At 42.6% G+C, this 25,969-nt stretch overlaps 1 protein-coding gene across 1 annotated transcript in view; it reads right to left on the bottom strand.

The window, feature by feature from the left end:
- The window catches only part of ROBO3 (roundabout guidance receptor 3), a 144,841-nt gene that overhangs the window by 14,063 nt on the left and 104,809 nt on the right, over positions 1–25,969 (bottom strand). Inside the window, exons 7-14 of the mRNA XM_063310891.1 lie at positions 24,801–24,925; positions 21,238–21,409; positions 13,345–13,550; positions 6,822–6,903; positions 6,265–6,433; positions 3,466–3,632; positions 2,481–2,602; positions 1,370–1,586 (exon numbers count right to left, since the gene is read on the bottom strand). Of these exons, the coding sequence (XP_063166961.1) occupies positions 1,370–1,586; positions 2,481–2,602; positions 3,466–3,632; positions 6,265–6,433; positions 6,822–6,903; positions 13,345–13,550; positions 21,238–21,409; positions 24,801–24,925 (1,260 nt within the window). The remainder of the gene's footprint in view (positions 1–1,369; positions 1,587–2,480; positions 2,603–3,465; positions 3,633–6,264; positions 6,434–6,821; positions 6,904–13,344; positions 13,551–21,237; positions 21,410–24,800; positions 24,926–25,969) is intronic.

Here is a 25,969-nt window from a genome sequence, read left to right as displayed (position 1 = left end):
CTTAGAAGAAAGACAATAACACATCTAAATAACATATTAACTGTGGAGATGTCACGCTTGCAACTAAAGTACATATTGTCATTATTTTCCCAGTTATAACACATAGCTATGAAAGGTAGACTATCAGAAAAGCTGAATGAAAAATGCACACTTCTGAATTGTGGTGATGAAGAAGATTGTTGGGGAAATGAATTATTTCTTCTTCTTGGATTGCAAGAAGAACAAATAATTCAATACTAGATGAAGCAAAACCGGAGTATACACAGAAGCACCAATAATGAAACGAAGGCATAAATACTGGACAAGTAAAGCAAAGGCAAGAGTTATTAAAGAAGGCTCTGATGCTTGGAAAAATCAAACTCAATTGAAAAAAAGTGAATAGAAGACCAGGAGACTGGGTATAAGGCGTTAGAACTAAAAGTGCAGTTCCTCACTGATAATCCTGGTGAAATGATGTCTTTTGGGAGCCTGAAGTGATTGAATGACTGAACAATCTCAGCATATTCTGTGAACCCAGCCACTGTGGTTTATCAGCTGTGATTTATTTAGTGCGTTGTGTTAACCCGGCCAATTCCAATCCATTAAAACCACCGCTGCCACCACCACCTTGAGCTGGGTTCTCTTTTCCCCTGATTATGGGCTTCCTGTAGAAATCTAGAGGGGATCTACCTGGGAAAAGCAGGGTACGTCTTATGACCCTATTAGGCAGAAGATACAGCTGCTTCATCAATGCATGCTAACTTTATAAAACAAGACCACATACTTTGGTTCTCTTAAAAATTAAGATCAAATTGTCAATTTTCTTTGCCCTTTAAAAGGAGGACACTTTGGGTGGGACCTGGAAAGGCAACATATGGAAAGTGATCATTTTAGTGTCTTGTAAGCCACTCTGAGGATAATTAAATCCAAGGGCCAGCATTTGATCAATCACTTTTCAATCAGGAGGCAAATGTTTAATTATTAATAATAAATGAAGTGATCGTGAGAATTTTAATTCTGTATGATACACTGTATTTTACAAAACCAGCTCAGAGTTCTCCTAATCCACTGTACCAATGCTAGCAATCAGCAGTCATGAAATGGTTTGCTGGGAATTAATTTCTTACCTTATTTCTGCCTAACAATCAACCTAGCATTCAGAACTCACTTCTCTATCAAAAAGAAGTCTATAGTTCTTGCAGTGCTGGGCTAGACACAAAAAAATGATGATGATACAGAACACAGCCAGAAATACCAAGATACCAAAATGCTAATGTTGAAATAAAGAGCAAACCCCAATATCCACATGACCATTGAAACCAAGAAGTTTGACTATGTGAAGGTGGGGATGACTCAGGCTTAGAGACAGCAGCTTCCCTTCCCTACAAACCTTCTTCTGGGGTGCGCACCAGTAGCACCTCACTATCCATGCCCTGGAATTCATCAAAATATGGACGGATCTTGACCTCATACTGCTGGCCTTTGTGCAGGTCTACTAAGATGGTGTTCCGTTCAGCGGGTGACTTCACATCCTGCACCAGCCAAGCACTGTTCTTGGGCCGGTACATTACCCGATAACCTTGAATGAACTGAGCTTGGCGATCCACCTGAATGAAATAAAGATATATCATTGACAGTATGGGTATGACACCTATTGCCTGGATTGCTTGTTTTCCTGCCTAACCTCACATTTCTTCTGTTTGCTTCCCAAACTTCTTGCTACTGGTTCTGATGTACTTCTGCCCCATTCCACTGTGCCCGTAAAGTAATCTCCTGTTCCTTATAGCTTGACATCAACAGCTATTGTTGAATTTATTTTGCTAGAAAATGTTTCTCTCTAACATTTGGGCCTCCTCAAGTCCTTTATTGCAGCCTTCTTTAAGCTGGTATTCTTATTGGTTGGGCAACAATCCTTAGAATTTACAGCCATTAGGAACAACAGTTAGGCTAGCTGGGGATTTGGGGACTTATAATGCAACATGTTTGAAGGTTTTGGTAAGGCTGTTTTAATGCAACCTGATCCCCACTGATGTGGGATAATTGTGCAAAAAAGCAATAAATAGTGGCTATCAGCAGCAAATCCTTGGGAGAATGCAGTATTTTCTTCTTCCATTTTACATCTATGTTTCATTTTAAAAAGTTCCAAAGCAGGGGCAAGGTAATGCTGCTGTAAGCTCAACTGACAAAGAATTTGGTTAGCACTACCAATTGTTTTAATGTAGTTGAATGCATATGAAGGTCCATGATGGATCAGAAAAAAATCTGTGGGTCATTCAGCCTACCAGATGCTTCTGGGAAGCCTACAGGAAAGATGTGGTGGTAATGACCTTTTCCCTGGTATTGTTCCCTAGTAAATTGAAGAAGCATATAACCATTATGGCTAGAAGCCTTAAATTGCTTTACCCTCCATGAGATTGCCTAGTCCCCTCTTAAGCCTCCATCACGTCTTGCATGCTATATGATCTTGTTTCAAGAAAGGGTATGAGCTTATTAGCACTCACAGTCCAGGTCACTTGGATGGTGGTGGAAGTAAGGACAATGGGATCCTGGAGCTGAACAACCACATCTCCAAGTTCCCGTTGCACCTGCCGATGGTCAACTCCTTGTCTGGTGGGACTCACATCTACCAAAAAACCACAAACCCCATACTGAATGATGCTATTTGCAACAAGACCATCATAAAATATCAGGAACAGAAAACAGAACAATGATCACCAAGCTATAGATATACATATGCCCATGAAGTTTGTTTCTAAGTTTTACTGGATACTAAATAACCTTAAGGGCCACAAACACGCATTTTGTAGAAGAGTTCAATCTGTGCTAGGCCAATTGAGTTTTCTATAGAAGGCTTGTAGAGCTATAGATGTAGAACTGCAGATTATAAACCACAGACTCTTCCCAACTACAGGTCCCTAGAGGGATTTCTCATAAAGTGTTCTGAAAGGCATAAGGGTGCTGAGGACTAAAGAAGGGTGCTGAGGACATCTATCATTTGAATAGATTTGCTGCCTCTCTACAATTACTTGGAGGATTGGAGAATGAACATAAGAAAAAAGTTCTATGTATGTAATCAACCACTGCATTTGCACAGCTTCTGATTCCTTGTAACAACCATGAAATAAATAGTTCTTTTATTTTTCTATTTCACATGTGGAGTAAAGCCTATGGCAATAACAGTGGAACTAAACTGGGGCCTTAATTGGTCAATCTCTTAATCCCTATCATAAACTTCCATTGGTGTTACTATCTGGCTTGCTTCACACACACATCAAGCCAGGGTTAGTTTTAGCCATAATTTTCTAAAACCCCTCATAATTACCTGGATTCACACAACATGCATGCTTATGCAAAACCTCATGGCTGGATCTTCCTCCCATGCAAAGCCAAACCCAAACGAATGACATTGTGGCTTAGTACATTGCATTAACCAAGCTCATGTCAGATCAACCAGTCATTCAACATATTGGCACCTGGGAAACTCACCTTGGGTACGAACTGGCTCTGAGACCGGGCTAGGATCACTGAGGCCGTAGGAGTTGACAGCTCGTACAAGGAAGAGGTAAATGGTGTTTGGGTTCAAGCCACTGACTGTGTGCTTTTCGAGCTTGACGTCATCTGCCACAGTTTGCCATGTACTGCCTGAAGACTGACTACAGTAGGACAGAGTTCAAAAAGGAAGAAAGGGGCAGCACAAGATTCATGGTATGCCCTTGGCCTCTAGGAAGAACAGCCTGGTTTAGCAAAGTTCAGAAGGAAAGAGGTTGCCTAGCAGAGCAAGGTGTATGTACCTACAATGTCCTGCAGCTCACTTTGAGATCAACTAGCAATTGTGACTTAGTAATAGTAATTACTATTACTTAGTAATAGTAACTTAGTTTAATTTCGTTAAATTAATTTTTATTAATTCTATTTAGGTACTGCCTGACTCCAAACAACTCTCTCAGCTCACAATATAACAAAGAACATAACAGAATTCAAAAACATAACCAGCCAAACAAACAAAAACCAAGTAAGTAAAAGCAGATTAAAAACAACAATAATGGGTAGGTCTTTAACTCTTGATATACACCAAGAGTTGGGCCCCCATCCTTTCTTTTCATGAAATGCAGGAAATTAGTGGTGCATTAAGACCATTGACAGCTTCTGGCATTCTTGGACAACTATTTGGGCCCATGCAACCTCCAAAGGCTCATGAAGACTTGCCTGTTTCTCTGGCTGTGGAGTTGCCCCAGTAGGCCTTGGGAAACCACCTGCCATTTTAGATTCCTCAATTGCACCAACCAAAGAAACAAAGGATCAAAGCATTATGGGAAAATGGAAAGGGCAGGTGGCTTTTAGCTGCTTGCTACAAACATGGCACTCTTCCCTGATGAGGGACCATGATGGATGACATTAGAAAGAGACCAGTTTTGCCAGAGAGTGTCCCTGCTAGCCTTAAGAGATCTCAACAACTACAAAATGAGTTTGCAGTTATAAGCACAGCCTTTTGTAGACACAAGGGAGTGGTAGACACATTCAGGATTCCATCTGACTTAACCACTGAATTTTAAGGTTCAGAAAATACTGTCAGAATTGCTGCCTGCCTTGAGTTTTTAGGATCCAGAATTCAATGCAATTCTGATTGACAGGTTTTTGGCTCAGGTACAGATGTAAACAGGGACATGGCCCTTAGCACAACCTATTCTCCCTGCAATCAGAAAGTCTGTTCTTGAGCCCCTTAACTCTGCTTCTAGGAGGTCCAATTTTCTGTAGCCTTTAAATGGGATGTGGGAAAAATGGAGTGATATGTCCCATGCTGGAAGTCAGAAAGAGATGAACCGGAATGTAATACCAGGACATTTTCAAGGCTCAGAATGGGATAGCTCAGAATTCAGACTGGCTCTGAATCCTAGTCTAAACACACAGATACTCAAGTCCATGTTAAAGGTGACTTGTAGCAGATGCCACGCTGTTCCCTAATCCTGTATTTCCATGTCCCTACATGCATACTCCCATTCAAGCATGGCCAGTTTGTGCAGTGATTTATGATGCAGCCAGGTACCTCCCAGTTTGCCAAACCTCTCACTGTAACTGACTTGTTCAGCCACCTGCGCTTCCCCCCAAAACTCCCCATCCAGAACAGATGGCTCTGTTAGGTAAGATTTGCAAACCACATGAAAAAGAGGAGTTTTCCTTGATACCAGCGTCCCTTGGCAACTCAGCTGCAGGGAGGCAGAATCTGAATAGGGCATGTGGTGGTGTGCTGTGGGCAGGAATCACAAACAGAAGCTTAATATGGATTTAGCAGAGGAGGAAACTGATGGTCTTGGAATGTACTGACAGCAAAAAATTTACACAGCTGCCTGGATATGCTCTCTTGCCCTCTGAAAACCTAGCTTCAAACACAGCTGGTGAATCAGGAAAAAGAAAGAAAGAAAGAAAAACAGCTCAGATCTTTATCACATTAAGTCTTCTTTATCAAGTGAAATGTAGCAATTGCCATTCTTGGAGAATAGAACAGGGATACCCAGCCTAACTTGGTTTGTGCTTCTTGATGGTATGGTAAACTCCACCCACTAAACAGGAGTGAGTAATATTCAGGGGAATGAATATTATATTTTGAATATTTTGATGGTGTGCTGGGTGGAGTGAGCAGAGCTACAAAAAGCCTAAACTAAATTTACAGTTCAGCAAGGTTCAGACTTTTGCAATGAGGATTCTAATTCTGGCACAGGGCAATAGCATGATAAAGAATAAGGAAAGCAGTCATTTCTCCCCATTGTCCCATCTTTGCAGCTCAATCTCCTGTTCTTTTGTTGACCAGAGCAAAGCAAAATCCTGACTCCGTTTCATCATCTCTGTCAAGTGGGGGCTGGCCCAACAGGATGCATAAGATTGCTTGACCCATGTGCTAAGCCAGGGATGGAGAAGCATTTTATTGCCTAAGATCACATTGCAGCATGCCATGGCTGAAGCCAGCAGAGCAAAGCTAAAATTGTCTTTTTCCCATCAGCCCTTTCCATTCCCCCACCCTCCCCACCACTTTTCCCCTTCTCCCTCCCTTCCCACTTCTTATCCAGTGATCTGCTAGGGAGGAACAGATTGGTCTTGCTGGAGGTCTGAACCAATCATTAGCAGAATTTGTGAAATCATACCACAGATGATATGTAATTAGGCCAAGGGCTGTAGATTGTCCAGCCTTGAACCAATGGATTAACTCTTTTTCATTCTAAAACTGCCCAATTGTCTGTTTGGTGCCCAGCAATATTTGGAGAAACAACTTTCAAGAAACCCGTGAGTTACCTGAATGCTTCAATAATGTATGAACTGATAGCGGCACCCCCATTCCCAGGGTTTGGCTTCCAAATCAAAGCAACGCTGTTCTTGGTGACATCAGTGACCAGGGGAGCAGAAGGTGGACCTGGAAGCAGGCTTGGCTCTGGAAGCTGCATCTGGAGATCTGCTCCATTCTCTGGGAAAACAAATGTGGCAGATGAAGACAACACTAGCAGGAAGGCTTTCAAGGAGCACTGATCAAATCAACTATGGAGGGCCTTTATATCAGAGGTGGGCTGAATTTAGCCTTGTGCACCCTGTGGCCCCAAGCAAAAATGCATGAACTGGAACACCTTAATATGATTAAGGTATAACTGTCTGTGCACTGAAGTATGAACTTTCTTGGTCCACCTCCTAGAACTTCAGGCCTCCTGCTAGCCAGGCTGCTGAGGTATAATTTTCAGTGCTTCTGAAGCCACCCCCTTCCATACCCCTGCATCTCAATACAAGCATAACAAATATGAAGTGCCAAGTAAACCACACTCCTATCCATCTCCACTCAAGATTTCTTCCAAATGACTGACCTTGCACTGCCAGAAAGCCACTCCACCTGGTTTCACCGGTTGAGCTTGTAGCAATGCAAACATACAGCCCAGAGTCTGCGATCTGAAACATGCCAAGGAGAGAGGCTGTTATTCCTTTCTGCTCACTGCAACTGTAGGAGTTCAGAACTTTCTCGCCTTCAGGGAGCATGTATCCTATATGTATACTACCACTATATCCTATAGTATATAGATGTATATTACCATGTATTCTATAGTATATAGATGTATACTACCACTACTATACTATTTCTTCCTATGGCTTTGAGGAAAGTATGGGTTTGCTGGAAGCTGGCTGGCATGAGACAAGCTCTAATGTTCTGGTACATCTCCATGACCCCTTCTGCACTATGTGTTTGCTCTCTGAAGTGCTGTTGCAAAGCACACATATAAATGCAATGGTTAGGGCAGCCTTTCTCAGCCTTTTGACCCTGGAGGAACCCTTGAAATATTTTTCAGGCCTCGGGGAACCCCTGCACATTCAGGCTCAAATATAGGCCAGAAGTTACAAAGTTATTATATTCGTTTCATGGGTAGGCCTGTATAGATGCATTGACAGGGTTCTTAAACTAAAAACAAAGAATGAAACTTACTCTTTAATGTGAAGTTGCCTGAATGTGAAATAATTTTTTAAATAAATCGTGATCTCTCAGGGAACCGCTAGTGACCTCTTGCAGAACCCTAGGCTTCCATGGAACTCTGGCTGAGAAACCCTGGGTTAAGGTGTCATAAGAATATGCTTGCAGAGGGGCCAATGACTCATAAATGACTCTAGCACTATGCTTTTCCAGCAGATAGGGAGCAGGACCACTGTTCCCCATACACATCTGTCCACACTGGAATTTTAACATTCAAATGCACAGATAATCTGAAAGGCAGCAGTGTCCGTGGGTGTGTGCCAAAATCTGCAAGATGGCAGGCGCGTTGCCATGACTGAAGTCTCACCCCTTTTGTACATGTAAAGGTGAAGGTTTTTCAATTGTGACACTGTACCTGCCAATCTTGCAGATTTTGACTGCCCCCCCACCCCCATGGAACTGCCAACATTCCAGATAATTTGGAGCAACTATTATTTTGGCCTCCTTCTATCAATATGCAACACGGGGGTACTTATATTCATTACCTGACAGTTATCTTTCATATTTTCCCCTCCATCTCCCTTCTGCAATATTCTTAGCTCTCTTGCCAGACTACTTTATTTATATTTAAAATGTGAGATCCTTCAAGTATGAATATAGCTGGAAGAGCTAACATATAATAAACGACAACAACAATGGTTCGATATTAAATTTTAAAAATTCAGTCAAAATTAAATTAAAATGGAACAGTTAATGAAGCCTACAAATGCAAAATACAGTGACAGATGAAGAGAAAAGAAAAAAGCCTAACTTTTACAAAAGCTTGGGAAAAAGAAAAACTCTGCCTAGTGCATAAAATCAGAAGAGTAGAGACCTTGCACAACCAAGCCATTCCTACAGTTAGATATTGGACCTCTTATATGAGTCTTCGCTGATATTGAGACAGCCTTCATCAACCTGGTACTTTCTGACAATGTTAAGGTTGCAGTTGCCAAAACTGATGAACACAAACACAACAGAGGAGTCTGCCTGATCCTAAGTGAAACTCCTTCTCCAGCTAGCCCCCAGTCGCCCACTCTGATTGGCAGCAATTCTCCAGGATCTCTCTCCATACCTCTTGCTTATACTTGAGCTTCAGGACTGGAGTTTCATAGTCAGAAGCTTCGGTGTGTAAAGCATGTGTATTACCACTAAGCTACGGTCCCTCCCAACCCTGCAATGAGTGAAAGCCAAGAACTAGCGTTTGTGAGCAACTTGTTGCTAGTTGTGTTGATCACAGAAATGAAAGGAAGGCATTGCTTTAATGTCCTCGTTTGGTGGGCTCTGTGACTTGAGGACCACTGACCCATTTTCCCCCATGTATCAGAATGGCCTCATGAAGACAACTCATCCTGGGGGACCATTAATTCATGTTAGTCTTCTGACCCACCTGACGGTTCTAATTTTTTCCTGGGCAAAGAGCCACAACTGCTATCAAACAATGCTATTAGGTGCACTGGGACCCAGTAGATGCATTAACCTCCTGACTCTGACACAATGAAAGCACAAAACTAACGTGAAATATTTCACTCCCTGCTGACTGCTGGCATTAATTTTTAAACAAATGTTTAGCATTTGGTCTATGTTTTGATAAGTAATTCATGAATAACTTTCACATTACCCTGTCACCAGATTTGACTCCAGTGCAAGAAAAGAGCAGATTGGACTCCCCCAGTTTGGAATTGTTATGGAGAAATGCAATGAGTAATGCTATGAGCTCTGAAAATTTTACCTAGGATCTGCTAGTGTAGGATGGATTTGTTCCTTGTCTGTGGCCTTGGGCTTTATACTGCATATGCCTCAATCCAAGATTCAAATTATGGAGCAGGAAAATCAGATGCTCAGAGCTACAGCTTAGTGGCAGAATACTTGCTCTACAAGAAGAAGGTTGCAGGTTCAATTTTTGGAATCATTGATAAAAAGGAATGGAAATATTTGTTGTTGTCATTGTTGAGAGTTGCATTTCTTTGAGTATCTCTAGGTGGCAACATTTGGATGATGGGTGGAGCCAATGTCAAGTGGGAAAAAAAAGTGCCATAGTGTCTGGGCTTTTAAAACTGGCAGAGTCTGCAACTGATGGCAATTTGCCTCAGCCTTTAGCTTTGGAAAACTACTGCTAGTTATAGAAGAATCAAAGGCTTGAGCCTTAAAAACTAACTGATTTAGTACAGTATATGCGTTTATGGGCTGGCTGGAGCCAGTGATATTAGACAGGTGAAAGTGGCAAGTCCTCAAGCCATAATAAGTGTGATAGTCTTCAAAATACTACAAGAGTCTTTGTTGGTTTTCCTAAGAGAATGAACATCCTGGATATATCTTTTTTCATATGTAGGATCTGGCTCTAGAGGGCCATCTGAACAGCATGAAAGCAAATGCTTTGTGGTCCCCATGTTTGCCTTTATGCACAGAATGACTTTTTGCCCAACTATCAATCTGTTCTAGGCTATCAAATTATGTTGATGCATTACATCCATTGCAATGCATTTATAACAGCAGTGTGGTTTACAGCCCCCAATTTCCCAATGGAATGAGCATCTCTTGGCATCTTCGCATCTACAAAACACACAGGCATGCACAAACACACTTCTTCTGCTATATTGTAAATATTCATAAATTAACATACTGGGGAAGATTATGTGAAAGTGCTGAGCGTCTTTGGACTCATTAAATCAGTGGGAAATTGAAACTGTTAACCCAATGCGATTGTAATGCATCAAAATATATATGATGCATCACTGGGGAAATAGTCAATTTCTGAAAAGAAGTAAACAAGCAAGAGACAAACATTTGCCTTGTCAACTGTTAGGATGCTTTTCAGTTAGAATCCACTTCTACAGAAATAGCCTGAGAGCTATGGCTGCATCACAGCTTTCCACATGTATTGGGAGGGTATCTACAAGATTTAGCGACTAACACTCCCAACAGGTCTGCAGGGCAGCATGTTGGTGAAGGTGTGTATATAGATGACAGGGTGTTGAGTCTGGTTAATGAGCATGCTCTTCTGCACAGGACAGAGAAAAATATAATAAAGACTAATTAGCAGAAAGGTCCACCACGATGGTTGCCATGAACAGTAATAAGGGGCTTTGCTCCTATCTTCCTGCTGGTCCAGGTCCAGGTCCAGGTCCAGGTCCAGGTCTCTTTGTTTTATTTCCAGAATGGCTCTCCAAGGTCCTCACAACATCAGCATTTGTGTTAACAGGGCTCAGTAATTCAGCTCCAAGGTTATGGTTTTTTTTCCCAAGAAGTAAATTTATCAGTTAGGACTACTGGGTGAAAGAACTATCAAAGGAGGCTTATTTTAGCCAATACTTTATTCAGCAGGGCAACCAATGTTGAGTCCCAACCCAAGAACATTAGACCCACAATGAAAAGTGCCTAATAAGACTTTGGGGTCAAAAGTAAACAAAAAACAAATTGAATCCCTCTTTGCAAAACTATTTAAATGTCATCACTGATATACTAGGTAGAGTCAAGCTCAAACACAGATTATTACATTGTGGCTCTCCTGATTTTCTGCTGATTGGGCCTAAAATGCCACAGCAGCTGGATTCATACATTGCATTAAAACATAGTTGGAAAAAAACAGAATAGGGTTTATGACCTGCATTATAAACTAGAAACCCTGTTAACATCTAGGATAGGGATGAGCAAGTCATGGCTCATGGCTATAGGGAGCTCTTGCTGAAGCTTCCTGAGCTCCTTAGGAACACGCTACTGAAATTCAGCAGCAAAAGCACAGTTTTCTGCAATGTGATTTTTCTTTAACACTTAAAATAGGCATATTAAGCCTATTCAAAGAACGTATTTTGTTTCTTTAAAAAAGCCACATCCCTAAAAATCAATCCTGGAAGCAAAACATTGTCCCCCTTTGAACTAGGATATACCTAGTTTAGAAACTCAGCTTTGAACATCAACCACAAACAATAATATAATTGGTTTGATTTTAACTATCATTGCCCTGAGACAATTATGGTTTTCCAAAAAGATTAAAGTGACTGGCCAGTAAATAACTCTGGCTGGAGAACTTTGGTTAAAAAGAGTTAATTACAAGTGAGTGCTTGGCAGAAAGTTATGTCATAACTTCGCTCATAATGGAATTAGCTACAAAGTGGTTTTCAGATTCAGCTGCATTGCAAAGGGACTGATTTGGCAGGCTTTGCTCTTTGTTTATTGATATTCACTTTGTTAAGGATAAGAAAATTGCATTCAGCTGTTTTTAGCCAGTAAAACAAAGATATTGCTTATTGCCTGTTAACTACATTAATTTCTTAATAAGTACACAGTAGCTTATGGGTCCATTCTCTGTGTTGGCTTTCAGGAGTATTTAAGAATTCCTTTTCAACTTCTGAACCATGCAATTACAGTCTCTCTTTTATTGAGTAATTTCATTACTAAGCTATTTAGCACAATTATGAAAGCAAGCAATTTGATTCCTAGCTAGGTCGTGGCATTCAATTACTAGCTGGCTGCTTGTTCACTAGAGGGATTGAATTCTCCCAGATATAACAAGTCATGAGCTGGAAGGAAGATCAGAGCATTCAAAAAATTAATTCCAAAATACTAGAATTGGGGGAGGGAAGGGGAGTAGCATAACCTCATATTGATTTGTATGCATCAACATGGTTATGTCAGAAGGTTCACTGGGAAGATTGCGGGATGAATCCAGTGGGAAATCCATCAAGATCATCCATAAGACAGGGGTTACACAGTACCTAAGTTGTAATTCCTTTGGTTTGGATTTGGTTTAGCATGTTGTATGAACTAGAATGGGGATTTGGCTTACTGAGTTTTCCAGTCAATTCTGGTTGATTCTGCAAACCATGATAAAGCAAATTATGACAGCCCAATGAATGAATCCTGACAGTTAGTCTTCTACTGGTGAGATCAACTTCTTAAAGGTAAGAGTGGAAGCAGGTGAGGAGAAGTGGAGGCAAAGCAAGAGACGAAGGGAAGCCAGAAGGAAATGGAAGCAAAAAGAACCAGGGCAGGGCAGGGCAGGGCAGGGCAGGGCAGGGCAGGGCAGGGCAGGGCAGGGCATCATCCAATGGTATTTGACCCATGACTCTGGTGCCTTGGAAATCATGACACATGTTCTTCTATATTGCACTGTCTCTTGGGATATATGGAAGGAACTTATAAATCCACTACAGGTAGCCCTTGACTTACAACCAAAATTGGGACCTGAATTTCCATTGTAAGTCACTGCAGTCCTAAGTTGAGTCACCACGTGACAGGAGCTGATTTCACAACCATTTTTTATGGCGGGGAGCCACAGTGGGGAATGAAAAGTTCAAGTTACTGACATGGAGTCTTAGTTTTTGAGAAAATGTTGCAGCATCTAAGATCCTTTCTTACACAATTTCCTTTTGCCCTCATAACCATGTAGAAGTCACAGTGTAGTACCATTTGCTCTACTTTTACACATGCAAAATATCAGAAGAAGAAAAAAACAGAAGGGTGCTTGTAGCTATGCTCCTCAAACCAAACAGCAAGCAACTATACAGTACTTGTGGAATGTCCCTGTATGTAACTGAAAGGAACAGATTTCACCCCACTGACTTTATCTCACTGCAGAGAAACAAATGGGCTGTTATCCTATACATTCATCAGAAGATCCCTATATTTCCAAAGCCCAGTTAAAAGCATCTGGAAGAGGTGACCTGGACATTTTCCCTTTCCTTATTGGTTACCCCTGTGCAAAGCTGAATCTTCTCAAGTCAAACACCCTTGCGATAAAAGAGAAAATGCAACGAGGTCCTTCCATCAGCCATTTTACATGCATGGCTGGGAAACTGTGGGAAAAGGCAAAGAAAATTCTGGTAGATCTGCTGCAAGGGAGAAGGAAGGACACTGCACATTTTACCTAAGGTGGAAGGGTATTGTACCTGCAGATTTGTTATCTGTAGCGTTCCATTGTCTAACAGGCTCATTCTTGGATCGCTGCCCACAATCCTCTGTCCATCTTTCAGCCACTGGATGCTGGGGAGAGGATTCCCAGTTACATGACACTGGAGCAGTGCAGTAGAGTCTAGGGCGAGTGTTTGATTCGTGGGCCCCCGGCGAATGATTGGTGGAATGCGATCAGTTGTTACTTCATGCAAGACAAAACCAAAACAGCATAATGTTGGTACAGGGGCTAATACAAATACATTTGTTTCTGGTTTGTCATTCATTTCTTATGTGATCTTTCTATGTGGAGTGGGAGTCTGCTTCTGCCTTCAGAGAACTGTAGAAGCTGAGCCGTCTGTCCATCAAGGAATCACCCTTCTGACATGGCCCAGGATGTCCTTATTTGCTGCCTATTACTGATGGGAACTGTGAATCAGTTCTCACACTACCTTGGCACAGACACGAACAAAAACTGAACTCTTATTCTATTAGATTTGTATCTGTCTTTCCTTCAGAAGTTGAAAATGGAGTGCATAGCTTTCCCTCTTCCAACTCTGCCCTACAACAACCAACCTGTGAGAAAAGCTGAGTGTGTGTGTGTGACTAGCCCAAAGTCATCCAGCAGCTTCTGTGGCTGAAGGTCGACTTGAGCCTGGATTTGTCCTGTGCCCCTCCAACATCTTAAACACTACATTCCAATATAGTTGGAGTGATCCTCTCTCTCTGTGTGGTGTGTTTATATTGAGCCCTCTTATGACTTTACTATATTGCTTATGTCATGAACAACACAAGTATGAACAATGTATTTGTGTGTGTCAGGTTGTGGCATTTCAAAACAAAGTTGGGTGCCTCCAGCCCTAAAAGGCATAACTTTATCTGCTAATCCTCTTTTCACTTCTGGGGTTTTCTCTTGGCTGGTCCTTCCTTTCTTCTGACCCACCTACCTACAACACACCTGGCACCATTGCAGGCATTGCTAAATTCTTGTCAAAGCCCATGCCTCAACCAGATAGGCAACCTTCCTGGCGTGGAAAGTGAAGGCCAAAGTGGTCCCAGTGGTGGTAGGAGCACTCAGGGCCATGACTCCCAAGCTGGGAGAGTGGCTCCAACAGATCCCAGTAGCAACATCAGAGCTCTCTGTCCAGAAGAGTGCAGTGCTAGGAACAGCTAAGATACTGCGCAGAACCCTCAAACTCCCAGGCCTCTGGTAGAGGACCTGAGGTTAAGGAAGACATACCACACATAGGGGTGAGAAGGGAATTTTATTAGTATGTCTCTCTCTCTCTCTCTGTGTATGTATGTATGTGTGTATATATATATACAGTATATACTGTGTGTGTGTGTGCATACACGTACATACATACATTCTCATGCTCTTTTAATTTTGCTACATAAGTTTGTGCAATATTCCTAGCTGTTTAATCATGTACTGTGATGTACTGAAAGCTGATCAAACAGAAGAATCAAACTTGCCTTCTGTCATCATCATTCTGTCTAGTCACCACCAGATTAAAGCATTTCTTAAGTCCCCTTCACACTTCATTCTCCAAGGATTCCAGATTTCATGAAAACCGGCACCGGAGTAGACAACCCCCTTTTCTTTCAATTGAGGACTTTCTTCGCTTAAGGGTTATCAGTTGGGCGATCTGGTGGACAGGACTAAAACAAGCTATAAGACATGCTAGAGGCAAACATGGATGGGGAGGATCCATCTAATACTGCCTGTTTCTTTCTGACAACCTGTTCTCTCTCTCCCAAGCTGCAGGAAAGCAATAAAAATTAAAAATATTATCATAATCCAGATTAGGACAGCTTCTGCATTGTTACATTTGTATTTCATCTTTTCTGAGAATCAAGATGGCATACATGGGGACATTCCTTTTTTTTAACCCTCCCCCCCAAATTAACCCAGGGAGATGGCTTGTACTGAGAGAGAGCAACTGGCTCAAAGTCACCTGGAGCACTTTATGACCAAGTGGGGATCTTCCTGGTCCCAGTCCAATACCTTAATCACTACACTATACTAGCTCCAATGGATGATACACAGTCTTTGCTGTCACCCACAACCCAGCTCTTCTAGCAGTAGAGGTAAATTAATACACTTAATTAGCCATATTCAGATCTGTGTTCACTGGATGCATGGCTTGCTGGAAGAGTACATGTTTTCCATGCAAAAAAAAAAAAAATCCAGGTTCAATGTATTGCATCTCCAGGCAAGGCTGAGAAAATCACTGCTTGAGACCTGGGAGATACGTTGTGGCCAACAGTGCTGGTCTCTATGCCTACAATCAGTATAATCCAGCTTCTTAAATACCCATATCTGTTGGACTTGCTCCCTCCTTTTAGCACAGGCCGTTTCTAGGTGTCAGGGATGCTGGTCCTCACAAGTTCTCAGATCATGTAGACAGGCTATGTGCTGCTCTTTGTTTAAATGGAAAGAAACTATTGGTCATGATTGTGCTTTCTCTTCTCCGCATGCGCTCTCCATGGGGATTCCTCATTTACTGGCTAGGTTCACACCTCGTGTTAAGCCATAATGTGGTTGCTTTGGCTTAGCATGTTCCCAACCATTGTGGATCATAAACCATGGTTTATGGCTCAGTGTGAAGTGCCCACTATGGTTTGCTTGATAGACTATGGTTAAAACAGGTCATGACTTAGCTTGATGTATTAACCCAACTGCTAACACTTGACCAGAGGTCATCACCAACTGAATTGATGTTGATGGCAGAACGGACCCAGCGCTATTTAACCAAATACGACTTTAGACGCAAACGAACTTCTTATGAACTGGAGAAAGCCAGCAGCTGGGCTAACCAAATAAGCCCCCCATGCCCCAGTTGAGAAGTGCTTCATTCTTCTCCAAGCACTTGGTGTCGGTGCCAATTTTATGGTGGATCAATGTCATTGATCAGTCGTGCTGGAGGGAGCTTGCTCTGACAGTATGAGAAATGACACTAAATAACAACCCTATTGAACACAGGCAGAACCGAAGCAAGCAGGCAGAGAGAGGGGAGGGACATGAGAGCTGGGGTGGGCAGGAAGGGGTTACTGGCCAGACCATGAAGGATTAAAAGGGCATCTCTGTCCTCAGAGAAACAGCCATTAATCGAAGCTGAAATATTATCCTACTTCCTTCGGCCAGCATACAGACACAAACATTTGCTGGGAGTAAATGGTAAGGATGGGGTAGTGTTAAAGAGAGCGAGAACTGCAGGATTGGAAAAGAAAAATGAAATGGGACCAGAAATAAAATGCAGTCATGTGGAATGATCACGCTCAGACTTTCAGCCACCCATACACTCCTCCATACCACCCCTTCCTGATTTCCCATTCCCGCCCCCTCAAGCATGTTTTCCATGGCCGCTGAGCACATTCAGCCTCCACTGAGCTACTTTAGGATCCCCCCTTCCCCCCACCCCCAGCTTTCCCCCACCCCCCTAAACTGGCAGGCTCTGGGCTTCTCCCAATCTGCTGATAATGCTCTTTAGTGCACTGATGGTGCCCTGCTTTATCCTGATGCTAATGGGAAATTGTGCAGGAAGAGGGGACACTGTTCTCTCCTTCCCCTTCTAGGAATCTGGCTAGTGCAGGATTTCATGTGGTGTTGGGTTTATGCTCTTTGAATTCCTTATGTTGTTTGTCTTAGGTTTCATATATGTATGTATGTACCATATGTATAAATAAACATTTTCCTCTGGTCTGAGGTTGATGAATTATCTGGGATTACAACACGTTCGCTTGTAAATTGATACCTCTGCAAAGCACCAAGTCTACCTAACAACTAGTAGAAAAGTAAATACTATTACATCTGGTGTAATAAAGTTTTAGAAGTGTTTCTTAACCAGCAGGGAATGGCTCTTTTACATCAGGCTACCAATGTTTTTCAAGGTGACTTGAAAAATGTGTATTTGCATTTATCGGGGAGGGGGGCTCTCTCTTAATTGATTGATTAACTAGATGGGGATGATTGATTAACCTGTTTGGAGGAGATGGGTGGTGATAGAAATTTGAACAATAAGTAAATAAATAAGATGGGAAACTTAGAGCTTTAAGATCAGCGGACAGCCCTCAAATCCATATCATATAGTAATTATTTATCCTGTGTACTTAAAAGTCATCTATTGCTCCCTAAAGGATTGCTAAGGTAGCTTACAAACTGAATGAAACTAGATATTATTTGCCTTTGAATTTGAGCCAAACTTTTCCTGGACAGATAAAGTGATTCTCATTCAGGCCCACTTTCATTCCAGTGTGGGCTGGAAAGTAATCTTGTGAAGGGGGAAGTTCAAAAGCAAATGCCCTCTTTTGATGTGGCAGTCCTTATACTTTGCTGTCATTGTGATTAATGCCACAATTAAGAGGTAGGCTTAGCTTTGATTCCCTGCCACTAAAGAAAACATAAAAGACCAGATTAAGCAGCTTTCCCCCCTCCCAACCTGATGATTTCCTAAATTGCAAAGATGAGTAAATATTTATACCTCCGAAGCCTTCATTCTGATTGAAGTATGACAACACCCTTCTACTTGGTCCCAGGTTGCACACTGTACCCTAAAATACCCCACAGCTGCCCCCCCAAATAATTGAAAAGTTGAAATCTTCTGAGATTGTCAAGTCTTAGGGGATGATGGCTTCTCACACGAGATCTCGAGGGCAATGATTTTAATCATGCAAATTCTGGCAAACTCGTGAGATTTCAGATTTGGGGGGGAGACCAGAGCTATCATCTTACATTGCATGCTGGTACCTGGGGCTTGAAAATATTGCCAACCTCTGCCTCAATACATAAACAGCTTGCTTGACCTACTGCCCTCCTTAGAAGCAGGTCTCAAGGAAAAAAAAAACATTGGAGTTAGCTTATCATGCCAGCTTTCATAAAGATGTGTCTTTCTATTCCCCAGAAACTCAACCGAGGAAGTGGCCAAACTCCACCAGCCCAGCGCACTACCTGCTCTGCCCATTATTTACAGCCCTAATTACTCTCGATCGACTAGGAAACAGCAAACGGACAAAGGGCGACGAAAAGTTCACACACAATTGAATTTCCCAGTCACAATCAGCAGTGAAAGCGCGCGCAAGGGGAGGAAGGAAGGGGGCAGAAAAATCAATCATGGCAAAGGAGCTGGCTTTGGACAGTCATCATCTGTTGCACCTGCCAAGCTTTCAGCTTGAGGGACTTGCACCCGTGGTGCATGAAGGGGACTCATCATTGGTCCCCTCTCTGTGGCTGCCCTGCCAAATCTCCCATGCAGGAGAGAATCTGCTTGACGTATTTGGTGACATGTGTGGGTGCAGTCAGCAAGACCGAGCACAAGCCCAGATTCTGAAGCCTTCAGCCCCACTTGCTAGGGACAGAAAAGGGTAAGGGAGTTGGTTGGCTGCTTGGCTCAGTTGACTCGCGAATGCCTCTGGGCACTCAACACTTTTTAAAAAAGAGAGTATTGCTTTGTGGGGGGGGGGGGTTGTTTTTTGTTTACAAGTGTCACAAAAGAGCCACATCTCCTGCATAGTGGGCTGGAGCAGTTTGGGAGGAATATGTCTCTTTCGGTTGCCTTAGAAACCCAGCTGGTGATGCTGCAACTAAATGAGAATTTCAGGTTACCCACTCCTTTGTCTTCTTAATCTCTTCCAATTGTCTGCCACCAATGGGTCAGGTGTTGCCATTTTTAAAAAAGGGGGACGGAGGGAGGCCTCTGATCAGGATAAAGAATCGGTATAGAGAGGGAAGCCCTAGGGAAGACAGTGAGTACGAAACCTTTCATTTCCAGATCATTGGTTCAGCAGGGTAATAGTTCAGCCAAGCCTGTTTGCAGCTGGAATGGATAAAGTAGGTACCAGCTGGAGCAACAGATCCTCTGGGCCATGATAGCACCCAACATCTCCCAACATCAGCCAGATCCAGGTGTTTCAGAAGTACTGTAGCATTGTGAGCTTCTGGAGTTCTCTGGTTGGACAATGGTTGGGAACAGGGACTAGATGGAACCTTGTGATCCCTTGAAGTGTGGAGTCCTCGGTGCTCTCTGAGCCTTGTTGTTTTCTTGCAGACGTTTCATTGCCAGACTAGGCAACATCTTCAGTGCAAAGAGGGAGCGGGCCTTGCTCCCACTCCCTCTTCACACTGAAGATGCTGCCTAGTCTGGCAATGAAACGTCTGCAAGAAAACAACAAGGCTCAGAGAGCACCAAGGACTCCACAGTTCAACCCTGAGCTACAAATATTTGCTTCGATTGGTGCCTTGAAGTGTGTCATGCTGTCTTCTCACCTTTGCTGCCTAGCCATAATATGATTTAGACTGTTATTTCTGAACACTTGGTGCTATTTACAAAAATAGCTAGGGAACTGAGGTGCCTCTCTTCCTCCTCTCGTGAACATGACTTGTAGCTTGACAACATTTCACTAGTGACTCCTTTGCTTTGGACTCCAACCTGCTTGGAAGGTGGGCAGCAGAAATGGGGTTATGAAAGCAGCTCTGAAAAAAACAGCAATTGCCAGAGAGAGCGGTGACAGAAAGAAACCTGCCTATTCAGCTCTTATCTCTCTCATCCTCCCCCATCTTTCTTTCCGGTAGTTTTATTTCTAGCAATAAAAGTGAGAGGTTCTCTGATCCAGACCAGCTTGTTTTTCCTGGCATCTGAACATTGCCAAGGAAACTCTCACAATATAAAATTAACTGCAGAAAGCTGAAGGAGGGGAGGCGGAAGAAAGATCCTTCTGGGGTTTGGGGAGAAAACATTAACAATTCCCTGCAGCCCATGAAATGAAATGCCACCAGGAAGAATGTGCAAGACTGGAGAAATAGCCGCCCCATTTTTCACTGGACGGAAAATGCCCACCATCTAGTTTCTTCCTGGCCTGGAGTTCTTCAGGCAGGGTTGAAATTATACGCAATGCTATTGGCAGTGACGGGAAATAAATCCAAAACATCTGGAGGGCATCAGTTTCCTATCTGTCATTTGGGGGATCATTTACAAACTATTTGTAATATTTGTGGTTTATCCATCAGCCCCTTCTTCCAGCCTCTCCTTGTCACACACATATGCACAATTCTCTTTAGGGTGTGTGTGTGTGTGTGGGGGGGAGGTGTCACTTTTTCCTGCCTGCTGAAAGGTAAAAGAAATGGGATCAAAGCATTGCTAAATTACTTGCCACCCAGAAGAGATAGGCCATGTTTGGTAGACATGGCTGACCAAGTCTTCTGCTCCCCTGGGTAAGTGACTTACCCCTTATACCGATAGTGCCTGATTGCAAGCCACTTAGCTGGAAAGCAGCTATTTTCTGAATCCTCCCAGCTGTTGCAAAGGGCAGTCAAGGGAGGATGTCCCTTTCCCTCTTTCCACCCACTCCTGTGAAGAGGGAGTAGTAGGAGACAGGGATGGAGTACCCAAAGAAACTCCATTTTCCCAGCTTCAGTTTTGGCATCGTTCCTATCTTAAAAGCTGGAAGGGAAGCTCTACCTCCAGTAAATAATTTGTACAATATGGTTGACTGGAGAAGGCTGGTTTAGCCCCAAAAATCTCTGGAGCTGTTTGGGCTAAAACTATCCCCTTCTAGGTTAATTGTTGGGATTAATTAACTGAGTTGGGTTAGGGTTCACACAACACATTGATCTGCTGAGTTTCTTGTGTGAACAGGGCCATGAAGTACCATCAAACTTTTGATTAGAAAGGGACCTTGGGACATCATCTAACCCAAGTTCCTTGAGACTGTTCCTTACATCCTTAATATGGAGCATATTGCAATTTCTAAGAATTGCCTGCCCTGTCTAATCCCTCCACTACTGTTAAGAAAACATTTTCTGGAGCTTCTCTGTGACTGGAGTAACTTATATATTGTCCCTCCTTCTTGACAGAAAAGAAAATAATACAGCTTCGCATTCCTAGGACACTTACCATCTTCCACCTCCAGGAGCGCTTTGGCAAGGATGCTTCCTGCCACACTAATGGCCTGGCACATGTAGTAGCCTGAATCTGAGGTCTGCACATCCACAATTGTCATCTCACCACTTGGAGCTACAGAAAAGCGGCCTGTAGGTTGAGGGGGCTGGCTGGGAAAAAGAAGGACCTGCACCAAAGGAGCAGAAAAAGGAAGGTTCCACATAAGAGAAATGGCTGGGAGTTATCACAGTATTCCAATATAACTTTCTTTGAGCATCCTTTTAATTCTAATCCATCCTCTACTGAGACTGTAATGGGACCAAGCATAAATAAGAAGTCAATCTCAAGAGGTACTGAAGAAATTGCATTTTAACAGTTTTTGAAAGTGGGCAGCCCAACCTGAGACCTATTCTTCTTTGGGAATTATAGTCACTGCTAGGAAGCTGCTGCAAATTGAATTCCTACATCAACATTTCCCCCTCATCAGTTCAGGCAGAAGAGGAAACTATGGCCTTGAACTTGCACGTTCTGTCTTCTCTCCTCTCACAAGAACAGACAAGAAGTATCGCTTTTGGAACCAAGCATAGATATCCAAGTTGCCTAAATACAGCGAGCTGTATCTTGTTTAAGAACAAATCAGGGCCTAAAACTATGGGGGGGGGAATCTTCACTTGTTCTCACTGCCTCTTATTTAAACAAACTACTGTTCCTTGAGAATGGATGCCACAAGGAAGTGTAGCTTGTTTAAAACGGGAAGGGAAAAGTTTGACAACTTCTTTGCAGGCATGAAGACTGAGATGGAGACAGAGTTCATGAGGTTAAGACTTGTTGTGCCTCATTCCTAGGGTAGGAAATCATGGCTGCTTAACAGGTTTGAAGTGCACTACAATGCTTAGGCATGTGACATGGCATTCATAATTCTCCTCCACTCCCACTGTTGCCTACACAGAGCAAGCAGGCCTAAACGTGTCAAGTTGGAGAACTTGCCAGAGAAACAACCAGCATTCAGAGGCTTCCCAATGTCTCCTCCCACTTTTACTTAGGTTCTAACCTAGGAGGTTGTGTTTTGCCAGGGAAGAGCTACTGTAAGCCCACCCATTCTCTATACGGGGCAGAAAAAGAGTCCAAGTGGTTAGCTTTCTGTCAGGGATTCCAACACTGAACTCACCAGATGATCTCCAAGACCAGCAAAGAAATCCCCCTAATGCTAAAATGCTATGATTCTGTGAATATGACATTTGCTTTGCTGAATGAGTTTCAACCCCTGCTCTATAGCAAACAATTCACTCCCCTCCCTGATGGCACTACCGTTTCTTGCTTTTCCTTCCCCCTTCCTTTCTATCACTAATACTCTTAGGATGCAAGTAACTGACACAGTAATAGCTCAGCGCTATTTAAAGGCATCTTAGAAACTCCAATTGTTCATTCCAAGAGACTGGATCTCCCAAGAGGTGTGTCATCCCATACATCTGGATGACATGAGCAACTTTGGCTTGCTACAAATAAAAGTAAGGCAAAATCTTAGCTCCTATTGGCAGCCCAGGATACAAAAGAAACACCACCATTTTAGGAATTATTAAGCATTTCTTCTCAAATCCTCTGCTTCTGTTATTTTACCTAAAATCTGGGCAGTATCAATCAATGCAAAACTCACTGAGTTAAGAAAACTGTAACACCAATTTTTTACCAAAATAAAATGGATACGGTAGCTATTATGGTTTCCGGTAAGCCAACTCTCTGAGAAGACCTGCATAAGATCGTGCTGTTTACTTCTCTGGACTATTCTTGTCAACAATCCTGATGCCAAAAGAAATGGGAAGACATTCAAATCCTTTAGAAAAAGATAGGTAGAAGATTGTAGACTGGAAGACAGCTGGTTGCGACATGGTCTGTTGACATGGATTTCTGGCTCCCAATGTTTAATACGGCATGTACAGTTACAAGCAGCCACTGCAGATGTGATTGGTGACAAACTAAACATGTTAAATACAAGTGTGTATGTAATGTACTACCTAATCTGATCCTGAGGTGCAGGCTGGATTTTATAGTTTATCTCATAGCACATCCCAGAATATGGCTCAAGGCATACTGGAAGTAAATGGTTTTGTTTTTAGTACTGCTCAACTCACCCCACCTGCCACTATTTTATACCAGTGAAATTTGGGATTCTAGACCACATAGATCCTACAACCTAGAGTATGTACTTTTTCTGAATTTCTTTTTTCTAGCCCACAAAATATTTCTACAATCCATAGTTCATGTAAAAACAATCTTCTTTGTCTTCATTTCCATAAAGATGCAAACATCAGCTAATGCTACCCAAGCTATTTCTGTCATGGAGAAACACTGCTGTGGACTTTAGAGTCAAGACAAGGAATTGTTTTTGCTTAAGGGCCACATCCATTAGGGACAACCTATCACGGATGCATGCTGGCAATAATGGAGTGAGAGACAAAAACCAACGAGTTTGCAACACTGCAGGAATTCATAACACTTCAACATTCTCTCTTCCTCTCTATGCTGATCCATCTCAATAGGTAGCATGACTTTTGGGGAAATATGAAATTAAACTAAGAACTGCATGTGAACTTTGGGTCCCAAGTCTCCCATCTTCTAGTTGCCTTACTCGTCTCAGATGATCCATTCAACTTTCCTGCATCTGACTCCAGAATTTTTCCTACTGTACTGCATCTTAGTTCTGTATGAAAATCTACCCTTGGTCATGGAAGCTCACTGGATAATTTTAGGCATGTCATTATTTCTTGGTCCAATTTTCCCAATAGAGGAATTGTGGAAAATAGTGGGAGGACTGACTGCTAACTTGAGCTACAGGAGGAAATGTAAGAAATAAATTTAATAAACAAACAACATTAAGGCACGCTAACAAAGCCCCGGTCCCCATTCCCCATGAATTATCTCAACTCTGGGTATCAGCATCATGCAACTGGGAGGTTCTGAGTGGTCAAGTGGTGGCCACAGTTTTGGTCATCCCAACTGCCACAAAGGCAACTGTAGGAGTGTCATTTCCCATCCCATTTTCTGGCTTGTTTTGTTTTTTGATCCTGTTATACTCAGGACCAGCATCCCCACAGATAGGGTTAGAAGACTATATGACCCTTTAGTACTCCCCTTGTGGCCCCAGGGGGAGGAAAACTGAAAAACCACAGGAATCAAATGTCTACAGAGGCCCATTTTCATTAAACCCTTTCTACAATTTCAACTTGATCACAGCTATTAGAAGGGACATTTAACCTTCAGGTAGTTCACACTATACTGGAAGCAGAGAATTATTTATTTTATTTATTTATCATATTTTTATCACTGCCCATCTCCCTCACATGGGGTACCCTGGGCAGTCCACAATAAAACAGTTTAAAATTCAAATATCAAATTAGTTAACTGGGTGATTTAATTTACTCCCCCAAAACTGGTTGGGTCAATTAACTGTATTTTGAAGCTTGCACAACTTCATGCCCCCCCACATGATCCTGTTAAGTATGATGTGTGAACAGGGTCAAAATGCAGTCACATGTACACTCTCTCACACCTATATACCCAAACCCACACCATGAACTCACCTGGCTCCCTTCCTTCTGCCAGAACACAGCTGGTGGTGGGTTTCCTTTGGTTTCACACTGAAAAGTCACAGTGCGGCCTTGGGTCACAATCTGGTCCCGAGGACGGGTCACTAACTGAGGTGGGACTATAGACAAAAAAAAGAGGTGGAAGAAAGAATTAAAAATGGGTCAGTTAGAGTGACATCTATTTAGCAATGTTTGCACTGAAAAGCTAACAAGGCAAATCAAAAAACCCTGAGGGGGCAGTGAAGGATTGAGGTAGCCTTTTTTGCTTAGGAACACTGAAAGCTCCCTTATATCAAATCCAACCACTGGCTCATTAGTGACCTACATGGACTAGCTCAATGTAGTCAACATCAGCCAAAAGTCCTCCAGATGTGCTGGGAGGGCAGATCCAGAATTCTCAGAGCTATAGTCCCAATACAGTCAAATCCAGGCTAGATTCTTTCCTAGATGTATCTAGAGATACTGAGGATTGAACCTGGACTTCCTTTTTGTGAAGCCATGGCTCTAACACTGAATTATTTCCTTTGTCATGGGAACTCAGTATTCTGAGAACCTGTCTGGGCTAATCCCTCTCTCCATTTTGCCCATTCCAGATGCTGATAATCCTAAAGTAGCAGGATCAATGGTCTGACAACCAGCAGCTATGCGCATCCCAGGAAAACAGCTAGAGGCATTTACAAGGGAAGAAAAGGGGGTGATTCAAAGCATTGGGAGGTACCAAAGAGAGTTTAAAGGGGGAAAAAAAGAAGGCCAAACAAAGGAGAACACTTTTAGAGAACACTGAGATTTTCTTTTTTAAAATAACCATCCTATACATGCATGCAAAGAATATCAATTTGCAGTAGAAGAAGGCATTTAAGGAGACTGAGGGAGGCCAAGAAAGGAACAAGTCAGCTAAATCAACCACCCAACCATGAATAATGTCTCGGATGTAAATGCCTCTCTTTCTGAGCACTTCTGGCTCTTTTCAAACCTTCCCCCATCTCAGCTCTCAGTGCAAGACAAATGACAGTCAGGTTTTACAAATGCTAATCACTTGCCTTACCACCTCTCTCCTCCCCCCCCCCCATACTACCAAGAAGTGGAAGACAGAAGGTTCTTATCCCCTCTTGCAGAGCCATAAAGTATTTATGGGGCATTAGATGCTACTAAAAAACCCCCCA

The sequence above is a fragment of the Candoia aspera genome, chromosome 9 (assembly GCF_035149785.1).
Source record: "Candoia aspera isolate rCanAsp1 chromosome 9, rCanAsp1.hap2, whole genome shotgun sequence".
Lineage (NCBI taxonomy): Eukaryota > Metazoa > Chordata > Lepidosauria > Squamata > Boidae > Candoia > Candoia aspera.
The sequence above is the reverse complement of the archived record's forward strand: the minus strand, read 5'-3'. Positions and strand labels throughout refer to the sequence as shown.